The sequence below is a fragment of the Rhinolophus ferrumequinum genome, chromosome 17, assembly GCF_004115265.2.
Source record: "Rhinolophus ferrumequinum isolate MPI-CBG mRhiFer1 chromosome 17, mRhiFer1_v1.p, whole genome shotgun sequence".
Taxonomy (NCBI): domain Eukaryota; kingdom Metazoa; phylum Chordata; class Mammalia; order Chiroptera; family Rhinolophidae; genus Rhinolophus; species Rhinolophus ferrumequinum.
The window spans coordinates 52,234,279-52,248,124 of NC_046300.1; the positions used below are offsets into that span (position 1 = coordinate 52,234,279).

Consider the following 13,846-nt stretch of genomic DNA (forward strand, 5'->3'; position numbering starts at 1 on the left):
TTTGGTATAGGGTGACAGCAGTTTAGTTTCATTCTCTTGCATGTACCGTAGCTATCCAATTTTCCCAGCACCATTTGTTGAAGATGCTTTTCTCTATTGTATGTTTTTGGCTCCTTTGTTGGAAATTATTTGCCCATATATATGTGGGTTTATTTTGGGGTTCTCAATTCCGTTCCATTGGTCTGTCTGATTTTCTGCCAAAACCATGCCTTTTTTATTACTGTCACTTTGTAGTATAATTTGAAGTTAAAATTAGATGACAATGTGACTAAATAATCATTTATAGGAAACTATTTCTCAGATGAGAGTAATTTCCAAGTTTTTCAAAGTAATATAAATGAAAGGATAACAATAAAACCATTTGGAAAGTTTATATAGTTATCACACTGTTGATTACAATTAAATAAGATATCCATGAAATTGTACAAATTATCAAGTTACAGTATGTTGAAAATGGGTAGAAATACATAAATTAAATACACTGAATAGCCACAAACTGGAAACATCCCAGGTATCAATAGGAGAATGCATAAACAGTGATACATTCATAAAATGGAATACTATTCAGCAACAAAAAATAGGAACATTATGCTGTGTGGAACAAGCCTTGCACAAAAGAGCACATATTATATGATATGATTAGTTTATATGAAGTTCTAGAATAGGCAAAACTAACTTATGGTGGAAAATAATCAGAATAATAATTTCCTACAGTGGGGAATAATAATTTCCTAAACTTCCTGAGAGTTAGTCATGTTCTGTATCTTGACAGAGGTTTGGGTTGCACAAGTGTATACTTTTGTATACACTTTTTCAAGAACTCATGGAATAGTGTTCTTAAATTTTGTGTATTTCACTGTATGTACTTTTTACCTCAAAAGAAAACAAACAAACATTGAATTTTACTTAATGATATGCATGCTGAAGTATTGGGTGGGGAAGTATATCCATGTCTGCAATTTATGTTGAAATGCATAAAAAAGGATGAGTTGATGAACAAATAGAGGGATGAATAAATATCTGATACACAGCAGCAAGAATAATAAAATGTTAATCTCAGGATCTAGGAGGTAGTAGCTTTACGGGTGCTTACTCTATAATCCTTTCAACTTTGAAAACTTTCAAATAAAGTCATTGAAAAAAATATACTTTATGTTCCTTACCAACGCCTGGAGTTATTAACAATCACTCCATTATCGATGGAGAAAGCATCTGTTGGTAATCCAGCAATATTCCATGCTCTAATTTTTACTGGATCACCCAGGGTCTTACTCAGGGAGAACTCCTCTGAACATGGGATTTTTTTCTCCTATAAGAAATAAACAAATATCTGATGTTTTCTTTCATCTTGTTGGTTAAAATATTTTAAAAACTAAAATATTGATTTGTCATTAGATATTATTTAATAACTCCAAGGAACAGAAAAAAAACCTGAATTCAAAGTTGAACTATCACGTGGATATAAAGTACAGCATAGAGAATATAATCAATAAACTATGTGTGGTTTCAAGTGGACACTAGACTTACTTTATATCACTTTATAAATTATATAAAAGACTAACTACTATGCTGTATATCTGAAACTAACATAATATTTTATGCAACTGTAATTGAGAAATTAAAAAAAATTAAATAAAGTAAAAAATAAAATATATTAGAAAAAGAAAAAAAAGAAAGTTGGGCTATGAAAGTATTTTACTGATCCAATAAGAAACAAAAAAAAAGAAAGACCCCATATTTTCAGTTATTTATTCCCTTTTCTATCCTTATTATCATCTTCCCCCCCAAATACCCTAACACATACTTTGAATGTTCTAGAAAGAAAATTCTGAAACATAAAACCATTACCTTGCACAACATACTCCAATTTTCTATACATGTTTGTCGAAAGCCAGAAGTGAAAGCACCAAGGTAGGCTATTACTCCTGCTGATACTAAGATATCACCAGTCAAATTTTCATATGCTATCTGAAGGTCATCTGCAGCCTGAGACCATCTGTGAGATAAACCAAAGGCAAAATACCTCAGAGAATGATGGAAGACAGTAATTGAAAGGGCAAGGAGCTTATAGTCCAAATTCTAAACAAAAAGCCATGAAATGTTGGGCACTTGCTTATCTATAAAATGAGATTAGGTCCCTTCTAGCTCTAACATGCTGTAATACATATCTGTGTTACATGAATGACAATCCACCTTTAATTATTAGAATATTAGGTATTTCTTGCAGGACCAAGGCCTTTCAGAATAAGCAAAAACAAAAACAAAAAACGCCAACGTTTTGTACAATAATTTTCTTTGGGATGATTTGGTCTAGTGGCCCTGCTACTAGGTTCAATATTTATTGTTAGTCTGTAAAACATAGAAACATTTGTAATTCATTATCCAAAATTACATTTAAGTTGTATAGAAGCTGATATACTATTAATAGGGTTGACATTTTTTCCATTTAAAGAAATCTTTACAATAAAAAAGTACATTCCAAAACCATCTAATCTATACTATAAAATCAAAGGCATATTACCTTATCATGCTATTCACTGAACAAATACAATTAATAAATGAGATCGCTTCCTAGCCAGCACAAATAGATTTGAATGAAGCTAAATGGCTTTGTTAGATCAAGCCAGTTATATCTTTGAAACAAATTTCAACAAAGACAGCCATACATCCATTACTTCCCCCACAACATTTTACTATGAAAAATTTTGACACATATTACATATAAAACTGGAATTGTATAATGATCACCCACATACTCACCATTTAGATTAAAAAATTATTATTTGCCCTATTTGCTTCTCTCTCTCTTAAATATTTGAAAGCAGGTTGCAAACAGCATTCTAGACATTGATATTCTGTTTGCAGAAGACTGGCCAGGTGCCTTGTATTATAGAATGTTCCACTTTTTCAACCAGCCATTTTAAAATCAGTAATCATAATAAATACCCAAAGAAAGGCACATAATCAAGCCCAACATTCTTAAATATTGTTAAAATTAGCAGAAATCTGACCTTGATTTTTCTCCACCCAGTCCTCCAATTAGTTTTGAGGCTCTTTCAAGTTTCTTAGCACAGAGTTCTACCTGGTCTTCTAAACGAGCCTTTTCTTCAGTTTTCTCAGTAAATATTTTTTGTAAATTTTCCAAGTGATGTTCAACTTCTTCCAATTCTGTTCTCTTCTGATTCAAAAGCTCCATTGTCTCAGCTAAGGACTTCTGAGCTTCTGTTAAGCGGGCTTTCTTAGGCGCCACTACCTGTTTGGGAACAATATAGGCAGCTGTGATGTGTACTATGTAAAACTGACATCTACATAATCCTTTATAGATGTTATGTATTAAAAATGCTTATGATTATACCTACACTTATTACTTATAAATTATACAAAATAAGCATTTTACTTTAAGTATTACATATTTTTATAAACAGATAAAATATATTTATATGTCTTATAAAATATATAAATCATTCTGAACTAGCAAACTGTCATCTATAAAGCAGATAAATTATTCTGGACTAACAAAAAGTTCCAATATGTATCAAAAATGGCACAACATCATATAGCAAAATGTGTCAAAATAATAAGAAATTGCCATTCAACTCTTGCCAAAAAAAGAGAAGAGCATGTAACAGGAATTATAAGTGTTTAAAAGATATGAATGTGCTTTTTAAAATTGTTGTTTTCTTTTATTTTTTTGCATTTCCAAGTCTGTGATCTTCCTAGTCAGCTAAGGCATACATTTGCCTTGGGGGGATTAAGACAGTGATAGAGATACAAGGAAAAAGAAAGCCTGATGTTGAGTTTTCAAAATTCAAAATTGAATTTTCCTCAACAAATCTTGGTAACACACACTTTGTTAAGGGAAAAAGGATGTTCAAAAGTTATCATTTAATCACGCTCATTAGTATATCAAGAATGGGATTTGCAACATTATCATTGAATGTACTATAAGCCATTGGTAGATGGCTTATGAGAGTATTTGTCAGTTTGAAAGAGGGGAGACCTAAGTCTTCTGCCATGAATGAAGCTGAGGGCAAAGAGGGAAGAGGGAAGCAAGGTATCAGACATCGAATGTCCCACTTTCTCTACGCCAGGCTGAAATCCTGAAGGGGGGAATATGTTAAATAGATAGAAAGCAGGAAGCTCCACTTTCTGTTTTTGACTTTGGAGGAGATATTGCTGGATACCTCCTTTCAACACTTCCATGACAACATAGGGAGCTGCATCAGAATTAAAACACAGTCAGTGTGGAGGTGTAGAATGCGAAGTCAGGGAAGACCTGAATGCCTTGGCTTATCTGCTTTATAGAAAGGATCCGGAAGATTCCACATGCCTTGTGAGACGTGTGGAAATTGGCTATTTGGAGCTCGTAGACCTATTATGAGACTACTGTGGAGAGGGACAAGATGTTCAATGGAAGGACATCCCAGAGAAAATTAATTTTATTTCTCTAACAGGTGTATACATGTTTACTCCCCTAGGGCTCACAAAGTCCCTACCTCTCTATAGGCACATGAACCTTACTAGGAATATCTTCCCAATTGTTACAGCCTGATCATTCATTCTATACTCTGAGGTTGTTCTAAACACATGCTACCATGTATTTTGCTCTGCCTTTTAATTTATATTTCCTGCTTCCCTAGATAGAATTCTACAAGCTACAGAAGGTAAGGCCAGTGGTTCGCTGGTCTTTTTCAGAATGTTCTTAACTATTCTCTGATCCCCTAGGAATTTGGCCCCAGTGGGTTTCCATAAAAGGTTCCCTATCAATGCATGCCATTGCTTCAGGGGACTCTTTCCATCCTCTACCTCTTAACCCTACTGGATCTTCTTACTTCTGATCCTTTGAATCAATTTTGAAACCTGCCACTCTGCCTTTGATATTTTGGATTTTTCTTTGCTCCTGCCCTCCCCTCATCAAATTCTAATTCTCTTTTGCCCAGGGCCCCTATAAGTATAGGTGAGTCTGGCCAGTTCCAGTGCTCATCCCTGCTCACATAGTACTACCACTAGCCCCAAGCAGGTCATGTCCCGTGCAAGTATTCTCTTCATCCACTAGGTAATCAATGTTTGGTGTTTATGCTGCAGCTGGACAAATTCTTTCTGGTTGTACTTTTGAAAAGTCTTAACTAGTAAATATATGCGTAGATTTTAATTTCTGGTACTATGTCATAGAAAATGGATTTGCTGCTCCTCAAAGTACCTTTGCAACTCTGTCATACACTTCCATAGCCATGATCCACTTACACAGACCCTCAGCTGCAGAAGAAGCTTTAGCAACCTTAGGAGGGTCAAATTCAGGGTTTGTTAAGTATTCACCACGAATCTTCTGCATAACAGTCACCTATACAACAAAGATTTAAATCTTAAAATTTCAACATATATCACACAATCGTAAGATGAAAAAATAATCATACATAGTAAAAAAAAATTACATAAAAAATTCTGTTGTCTTTAAAAACCAAAGTCAGTACTTTGAGATAATTTTAAAATAAGTATAATTGTAGCAGAAACACAAGTTATTTGTAAGCAAAATATGCAAACTTTAAATTACAGATATTGAAGCAAAATGTTTCTTCTGAAAAAAGACTGCAGATTGAGAAAACATACAGAAACAAGGGAAAAGTACAATAAACATTAATAAATAAATAAAACTGAATGGAAAAGAATGTGTTACACTTTTTATCGCATATAAATTTGTATATGATTTATTAATAAACTATTATAAGAAGACAGAGAACTCTGTCATGTCAATAATACACTAAAACAGTAATTTATTAAATGACTTTCAATGGTCTGAAAGAGGAGTGGGTCTACGCATTATAAGAATATATAATATAGTCATCAATAAATAGAGCATTCCTTTATTATTTTAATCCAAAACAGAATATCTTCTTATGTTTTGTATAATATTACATAATGTTAAAGATCTTATACATCTTGGCAAGGTTACATTTATAGAAAAAAATCCAATGAAACTCACTGGAATGTTGTCTTTGTCATATTCTCTCAAATCTCTTAAGAAATTCATATCTCCCAGAAGTTTTTTGCTAGGTCCCCAGTAATCGAATACCTATAAATAAAATGTATGGAACCTTATTAAATATATAATTAAAGATGCTTGCCATAAAATTTTTCTCCTTGAAGTTTAAGATATATTTTCCAGAGAAACTATATACTTTCAAACTATTAACTTACATCTTCTTGGAAATAAAGAGACTCCTCTCCCTGAGAACATGTTATACATATCAAATATTTAAAATATGAACATGAACTTATTAAATTTACATATACATTTATATATACAAATATAAATGTATATATATATATTAAATTCATTATAAAAAATTATACATTGAAAGGCAAATTATATGATTATTTCTCTTTAGAAAACAAGAAAAACAACTAGCATAAACACCATCACAATTTCATATAAGAAAATATATTTTTATTATTTTAACTTTTATTTTTCTTTATTCTTAACTCTTTCAAACCAAAAAGGTCATGCTACAGACTGAAACTTTGTGTTTTCCCTTCCCGTCCTTCAAATTCATATGTTGAAAACTAATCCCCAATGTAATAGTATTTGGAGGTGGGGCCTTTGGGTGGTGATTAGGTCATGAACGGGATTAGTGCCCTTACAAAAGTGACCTCAGAGAGCGCCCTCTCTCTTCCACCTTGTAAGGACACAGAAAAAAGACAGTCGTCTATAAACCAAGAAGCGAACTCTTACCAGACACCGAATTTACTGGAACCTTGATCTTGGACTTCCCAGGTTCCAGAACTATGAGAAATAAATTTGTTTCTTATAAGCCACCCAGTGTATGTAATTTGTTATAGCAGCCCAAATGGACTAAGACAAGCAGCAAACATTTTTCTTATAAACAACTTCCTCACCTACCTAGGCTCCCCAAGTAAAAAAAGGGAGAGAAAGCAGATACACAAAGATTATACATTGCTCTGCCACTTAAAAGATAAAGCACATGGTACATACTTGTGCTGGTGACAGACGTTGAATAATTAGCTGAACATTCTTTTTCCTACTTCCAGAAGCCTGATAGCAGTGGTGTGTGTGTAAATGAGAATAACTTGGTAAGGAAAGAGCCTATTCATTTTCTTTATTATCTCAATGAAGAATAGAATGACCAAAAAAAAAAAAAATCCCAATTTTCCAATTCAGAGATTCAGGTCTTGTAAAAGCCTGAAAAGAAAATAAGTCTATAACTTTAGTTTAGGAGGACACGATGTCTTCCTTTTTAGCCTTAAATAATAATTATATATAACAGCTAATATTTATTGTGAGCTTACTGTTTATGAGGCTTTATACATAGAGCTTTATATGTATTAAATAATCTAATCCTCACTGTAACTTTGTGAGGATTTATCCCTCACAAAGGGATATCCCTTTTTTTTACAGAGTTTCATAGGTGTTAAGCATCTTGCCCAACGTCACGCTGCTAACAGGGTTGGGATTTCTAAACACAGACATTCTGGCTCCAGAGCCGATGATTTTAACAACTGCACTATACTGTAACAAAGCAGAATTTCTGAATGCTCAGAAGCAACACCTATGTGATTATGTATCACACTCTTGAGACTCTGAGCTGTAAAAGCATAGGCATCTCAGTGTTCATTCACCCCTACGATAATGTGAAATCCTGCATAGACAGAAAAGGATAGGGAATCAATTGGAGACACATTTTTCTGATGCTATACCGCCTTAGCTTTACCCCACAATAAATATAGATACTGTTTTACATAGTTTATCCTGAATCCATTCAATATGGAAAACAATGTTTCCTTCCTAGACTGGGTACTGTTGATATTTAATTTGATAATAGTTGCTTTAAAGCAGGGGTATCCAAACTGCGGCCTGCTGCGGCCCGCAATCCATTTTTTTATTGGCCCGCAGCAAATTCCAAAAATAGATTTAGTTTACTTAAATAAACCAGGTGAGGCAATACGTACTTCACCTCGAGTGAGTGGCCCGGCTGTTTGTGTATTTTACCGCATATGGCCCTTGGTGAAAAACGTTGAAAAAAGTTTGGACACCCCTGCTTTAAAGTGTTCTGTACATTCATGAATATGATTTAAAATTGTATCTAGTTATTACCTTGCCTCCAGTTCCTGAAGGATCTGAAATTTTTTCTGGTTTTATATCTTTCATGACACAAACAGCAGCCATAACTAGTTTAACACCAGATGGAGGATTCTTCATTGATTTCACAATTGTAATGTCAGCCGGCTAAATCAAAAGACAACAGGGTATCTTCAGAATAGTTTATTTCTAAATAATAAGTTTTTAAAGTAATGTTGGAGACAAGCATTGATTTTCATTTGAAATTGTAATTGTTTTTTGCTTTGCATGGTTATGAAAGAATTAACAAAAGAGAACTTAGTACAGATTAAGGCCAATTGTTCTCAAACATTGGGGAGTTCACAGATCCTTATAAGAATATGATGACAGCTATGAACCCTCCAGAAAATATATTTTTGCACAAAAACACAAAATTTGCATGTAATCACATACCAAACCCATATGTAGAACCTAGGTTAAGAACTCTAATGTAGACAGACTTAATTCTATATTTTCTTATATGTAATATTAGTTTTACCCCCAAAATGAAAGAAAATGTACGTTCCAATTCCAAACTTATTTTTTAAAAAGGTATATATTGTCAGACAATAATAGATTTACTTATTATTCACTCAATATCCTTCTGACATCCCTTGCAATTGCTGGAAAGCTAACACCTATAATACCTATTTTCGTTTCCCATACAGCTAGAGTTGTGGAAGGTCAATAGGTTCTACCATCAGATCACTTGAGTGATGTTATAACAGAATTCAGACTGAATAAGTGGGAAGAAGGGCAGAACGTCAAGCATCTATTTTGCCGATGTGGATTATGGTAGAGGCGATGTGGCTCTGTCAGAAGTCTGCAAGCTTCTGACTCAGAGGTAGCTTTCCTCTGGTAGACTATTCCTGCAATTTGGCTTTGTGAGTCATTCCTGACAGCTCAGCCTAGGATCTGTTTCTTCAGCTCTTCCAACAATTCTGTAAGTCATTTATAAAATTCCCTATAGAATCCTGTCTGCTTCTACTAAATAGAGTCAATTGTCTTCTCTGCAACTGAACCCTAACTCATGTCAAATACAGTGTTTGAAACCAAGAAAGGTACAAACAACAGATTCTCAATTGTTCAATAACTGGCAGGGTTTGAAGGCACCAAGAATCCTATGGATTTCAGAGGATGGAGTGCTGAAAGTCCATGGTACACAGTGATCAAACAGCTATTTAGATTAATGCTCATGATCATCTGGAATGGAGTGCCTGGAAAAACAAGGCTTTGTCAGAATGATTGGCTGCTGTGATAAACGTCTATGGAGAGAATGAAGAAAAACCATTGGGTAGCTAGCGTGTGGCTTTTAAATGCGCCAAAGAGCAAACAGGAAGAAAATAACTAGCTCAGCGTTCTCAACTCCTGGCTCACACCACAGTGACAGCGTTAGGAAGTTTCTATAAATGACCTAAAATAATCTTGTGTCTTATAACTACAAGGCTGATGTAACTGAAAATCAGATAGAGTTTGATCTTGAGATGCTGAACTACCCGTAGGCTGAACTCACCATCTTGTCAGGTCTCTTACATGAACGTTAGGGCACTAATGAAGAAAGAAGGCAAAGAATGGAGTCCGAAGACCCTGAACCAGCACTGGGCCTCCCTAGTCAACAGAAGCTCTCTCTCCTGCTCTGATGTTTGGTGCAATTGTTCTGGTCTTGCCTAGAGACCCTGTAAAGTCACATACAGCTCAGTGCAATGCAGGCAAATGTCTCACATCTCTCTGTTGGAAATGATCTTTAATTTTTTCTGTACATGCATGTTCAGGAGGCTGCAAAAGAGTAGCTTCACACTCTATTTAACCAATGTACAGAACCACTTTGGCCTCTTGGAGACTGTTCCATTTTCAATGGAATATCCTGAATGAAAATTGTGAATAATATATGAAAAGCAAAAGTAAAAGACAATATATCAAAAAGTATCTGTTAAGAGTCAAGTTTCATTTGACTGGACAAAAACAATATACCACAGACTGAAATAGAACTATACCTAATTAACAAAGTACCTGTACACGATTTTACTTTGTTGATGAAACACAAGACAGCTAACTCAAACACTTACCTTTAGTGTATCCAGTGCAGACAGAGCTGCTTCCAAGGCTGGAATTGCTTCAGCGAGGTCACTTTCACACTCATTTTTCAGAAGTTGGGCTTCTTCAGCCTTTCCACTGGCTATCTCTTCATCTAATTTCACAAACTTTCTTTTTGCTTCCACTTCTGCAGACTCTATCTCAATAATCTAAAGTAAAAATAAAGACATTTTCTCAAATGTCCCATTGCTTTCTCCATTCTAGAGCAAAAAGAATGTTTGAAAATTAGAGAATCCAACACACCATTTTGAAGTATAGAAGGACCCAAATTAAAATTTGGAGAAAAGCAAATACATGTGACCTAATTTGGTAATGGGCTTCCCACCTCCCTTCAAAAAACAGAAATCACATGGCACCCGAAGAGATAGCCAATCAGTAGAATACAATGAAATCCCTAACATCCAGTGGCAAAAATTGAGGCTTATTTTCAAGGCTAATTTTACACATTTCAATTGTCTTCTGACATCAATCTAAAAAAAATGTTCACAATACTCTACCTGCATCATATGTGCATTTTCAATTTTAGCTTCCTCCAATTTGGGCTGTAATTGAACAAGCTCCATTTTCATTTCACCAACCTAAATAGACAGATTGTCATTAAGTTTTCATAGCTTCAATAGCTACAGAAGCCAAGCACAGAAAATTGAAACTTAAATACATCATAAGGTACTGAGGCCAGAAAATCTTAACTTTTTCTTCCAGTTCTTTACATGAAAAATGAAATCATGATAGTGTCAGTTTTCTTCACAAAATACTTCATCTTTCTGGAGTATATGACAGGGCAGTGGGAGAATGTAGTTGCCATGGTAGAAATGCCGATAGAAAATAAGGTACCAGTTCGGGTATCCCTATTATACTATGTGCATAGTATACAGTACATATGCTTATATTGAACTAATGCTAATAAGCATTACTAGCACTTGACTCTGTTTTTAAAACCCCAATCTTATATTTAACCAGCTATTACAATAAAAATCAACCCAGACTTTCTTTATTCTGTCCAAATGCCAAAAACTTAAGAATAAAACAGGATGTATTTGAGTCTGTCTGATCGGGGCAACTTAGTGAACTTCTCTAAAACTCACTTTACTCATCTGTAAAATGAAGATCATGAAAGTGTCTATCTCATGGAGTTGTTATGGGGAATAATTGAAGGAATGCACGTGCAACATAACACAGTGCCTGGCACATAATATATTGTCAATAAATTGTAGCTCTCGTTATTATTATTTCTCATATTTCCTATTATATATTACCATTTTGAGCAGCTCATCAAATTTACCTGAGACTCAGCAAAAGCTAATTTGTCAAGCCCATTCACATATCGTTGTTTTGCTTCCATGACAGCTTGCCGCCTCTTTGTCAAAAGCTGTCGAAATGAGGCAATAAGTTCAAGATAAGAGGTAGCAGTAACATAGTTATGTCTTCCCAACTCCTGCAAGAACCTAAAATAGAGGCAGATAACATATCTTACTATAAGTAATGGGCTTCACAAAGTAAGAGGTAAAATCAACACAATCTTAACAACAAATATTTAAGAATAAAGGTTAATTTTATTTAGAGGCTGCTGAGTACTTGAACTTCATAAAATTCTAGAATTCTACACATACCCACATCCTAATTTCACGTCTGCAAAATACCAAATAGCAATGATATATTTAAGAAGCACACATCACCAAAGATGTGTATCAAAGATGAACTACAGCAAGAAAGATATTTGTTTTCCTTGTTTCATAAGTCAGAAGGATCCAATCATGTGAGGGACACAATTATATTGTGTAAGCTAGGCAAGTACAGCAGGAAAGAGAACTGCAAATAGGACAGCAAGGATGACTCATTATTCCTTATACAAGTGTGTCACATGTCAGCTCAATGGGGTATGGCCAGAAGTACGACACTACTACACATACACATGGAAACAAAGGAAGAAGCAATGATGTTTCATAGTGAGTATGCAGACAAGAGCCCACTGCTTGGTGTAACTCTCCAAGCCAACCATGCCAACTGGCTATGTGACTGTAGCTATGGATAGGCAATATACTATATTATGGAGTGATATGAGCATTTGGGTTTATGTACCTTTGAAAGGAGGATCTCAGAGATTAACAGGGGTAAAAGAGATACTTTTAAAGTATCCACAGCCCAACAACAAGCTCCCCTTATCTGAGAACTTCCATCCAGTGTTCCAGTAGCAATGTTTGTTCTATGAAACTTGCCACCTAACCATAGCTGATCAGACCAGGGTTGAACAATGGACACAAATGAGGCTAATCACAATTTGGAACAAATTTGGAATTGGGAGCTGGAAACAGTCAATCTGTCTCTGCCTATAGCTGTAATTGTAAGAAGTAAACTTGAAAATTGACAGGCAGCTAGTTTCCTCCATATGCACTGGGAAGTAGAAAATTCAGTCCACAAAGAGAAAAAAGAAAGCAGATGCCCAGACAGAAACAGGAATGAGAAAAAGAGAAAAGGCATTTCTGGTTTTAGAACGGCTTTCTAACTTTTGCTTCTGGTCACTTCTGAGATCCAACTGTATTCTGCCCTTTAATCATTGTGACACACTTAAATATCTTTATAATAAATCCCCCCTTTTTGTTAAAGCTAGATCAAGTAATTTCTATTATGTGCAAGCTTAGGGTCTTAACTAATTAAATAATGAGAGAGAGGTCTAAAAAAACATAGAAATCCTATTAAAGTTTGGGGCTTCCACAGAAAGATGTTTTAAAATATAAGGCATTATGAGAAAAGTGAAATAGTGCCATTTGCGATAACATGGATGGATCTTGAGATTATTATGCTAAGCGAAATAAGTCACACAGAAAACGTCGAGAACCATATGAATTCACTGATATATGGGATATAAAACTGAAAGCAACAAAGGAACAAGACAAACAAATAAAGAAAAACTCATAGGCACAGACAATAGTTTACTGGTTACCAGAGGGTAAGGAGAGAGAAGTTGGTAGATGAGGGTAAACGAGGACAAATAAGGAGAACTGACTCTGGGTGGTGAACATACAATGTGAAATATACATGATATATTACAGAACCGTACACTTAAAACCTATGTAATTTTACTAACCATTGTTACCCCCATAAATTTTAATTAAAAAAAATATAAGGTATTATTGTAACTTAAAAATTTATTAATATTAACCTTTCCGAAAGATCCATAGTAGAAGTGTGAAAGTGTTTGCAGATTGGAACTACCTCTCGTCGTTCAACCTCAGTAAGCTCCAGTGTTTCTAAGAATTTCACCGCTACAAGTTCAAGGGCATCTTCAGGCCATGGCTAAAAATAAAAAATAAAAAATAACTTAGGAAATTTAAGATGAGTAGTTCTACTCCAATTATAGAAGTTAACTGTCTTCCTATGTAAGAAGAATTTGGGGTTGAAAAAATTAAACCTTAATGGGGAAAATAGAATTAGGGGGACTAAGGTCACAAGTAAATCTATGAAAGAGCTAATAAATATGTTTATATACTATAATTAAAGAAAACACAATATAAAGGAAAGGTCAATAATATTTTACATATGAAAGGTAGACTACACTGCTTTCCTAATTCTTCCACATTCCTGGATTCCTGGGATGTCCAGGAATCCCAAATTTAGCACGACAGTGGCAGAGGCTGCCAG

At 34.6% G+C, this 13,846-nt stretch overlaps 1 protein-coding gene across 1 annotated transcript in view; it reads right to left on the reverse strand.

The window, feature by feature from the left end:
* The window catches only part of DNAH12 (dynein axonemal heavy chain 12), a 190,131-nt gene that overhangs the window by 50,854 nt on the left and 125,431 nt on the right, over positions 1–13,846 (reverse strand). Inside the window, exons 46-55 of the mRNA XM_033131749.1 lie at positions 13,368–13,501; positions 11,490–11,652; positions 10,705–10,785; positions 10,180–10,356; positions 8,111–8,242; positions 5,981–6,070; positions 5,201–5,341; positions 3,012–3,253; positions 1,849–1,996; positions 1,164–1,309 (exon numbers count right to left, since the gene is read on the reverse strand). Coding sequence (XP_032987640.1) covers positions 1,164–1,309; positions 1,849–1,996; positions 3,012–3,253; positions 5,201–5,341; positions 5,981–6,070; positions 8,111–8,242; positions 10,180–10,356; positions 10,705–10,785; positions 11,490–11,652; positions 13,368–13,501 — 1,454 coding nt within the window. The remainder of the gene's footprint in view (positions 1–1,163; positions 1,310–1,848; positions 1,997–3,011; positions 3,254–5,200; positions 5,342–5,980; positions 6,071–8,110; positions 8,243–10,179; positions 10,357–10,704; positions 10,786–11,489; positions 11,653–13,367; positions 13,502–13,846) is intronic.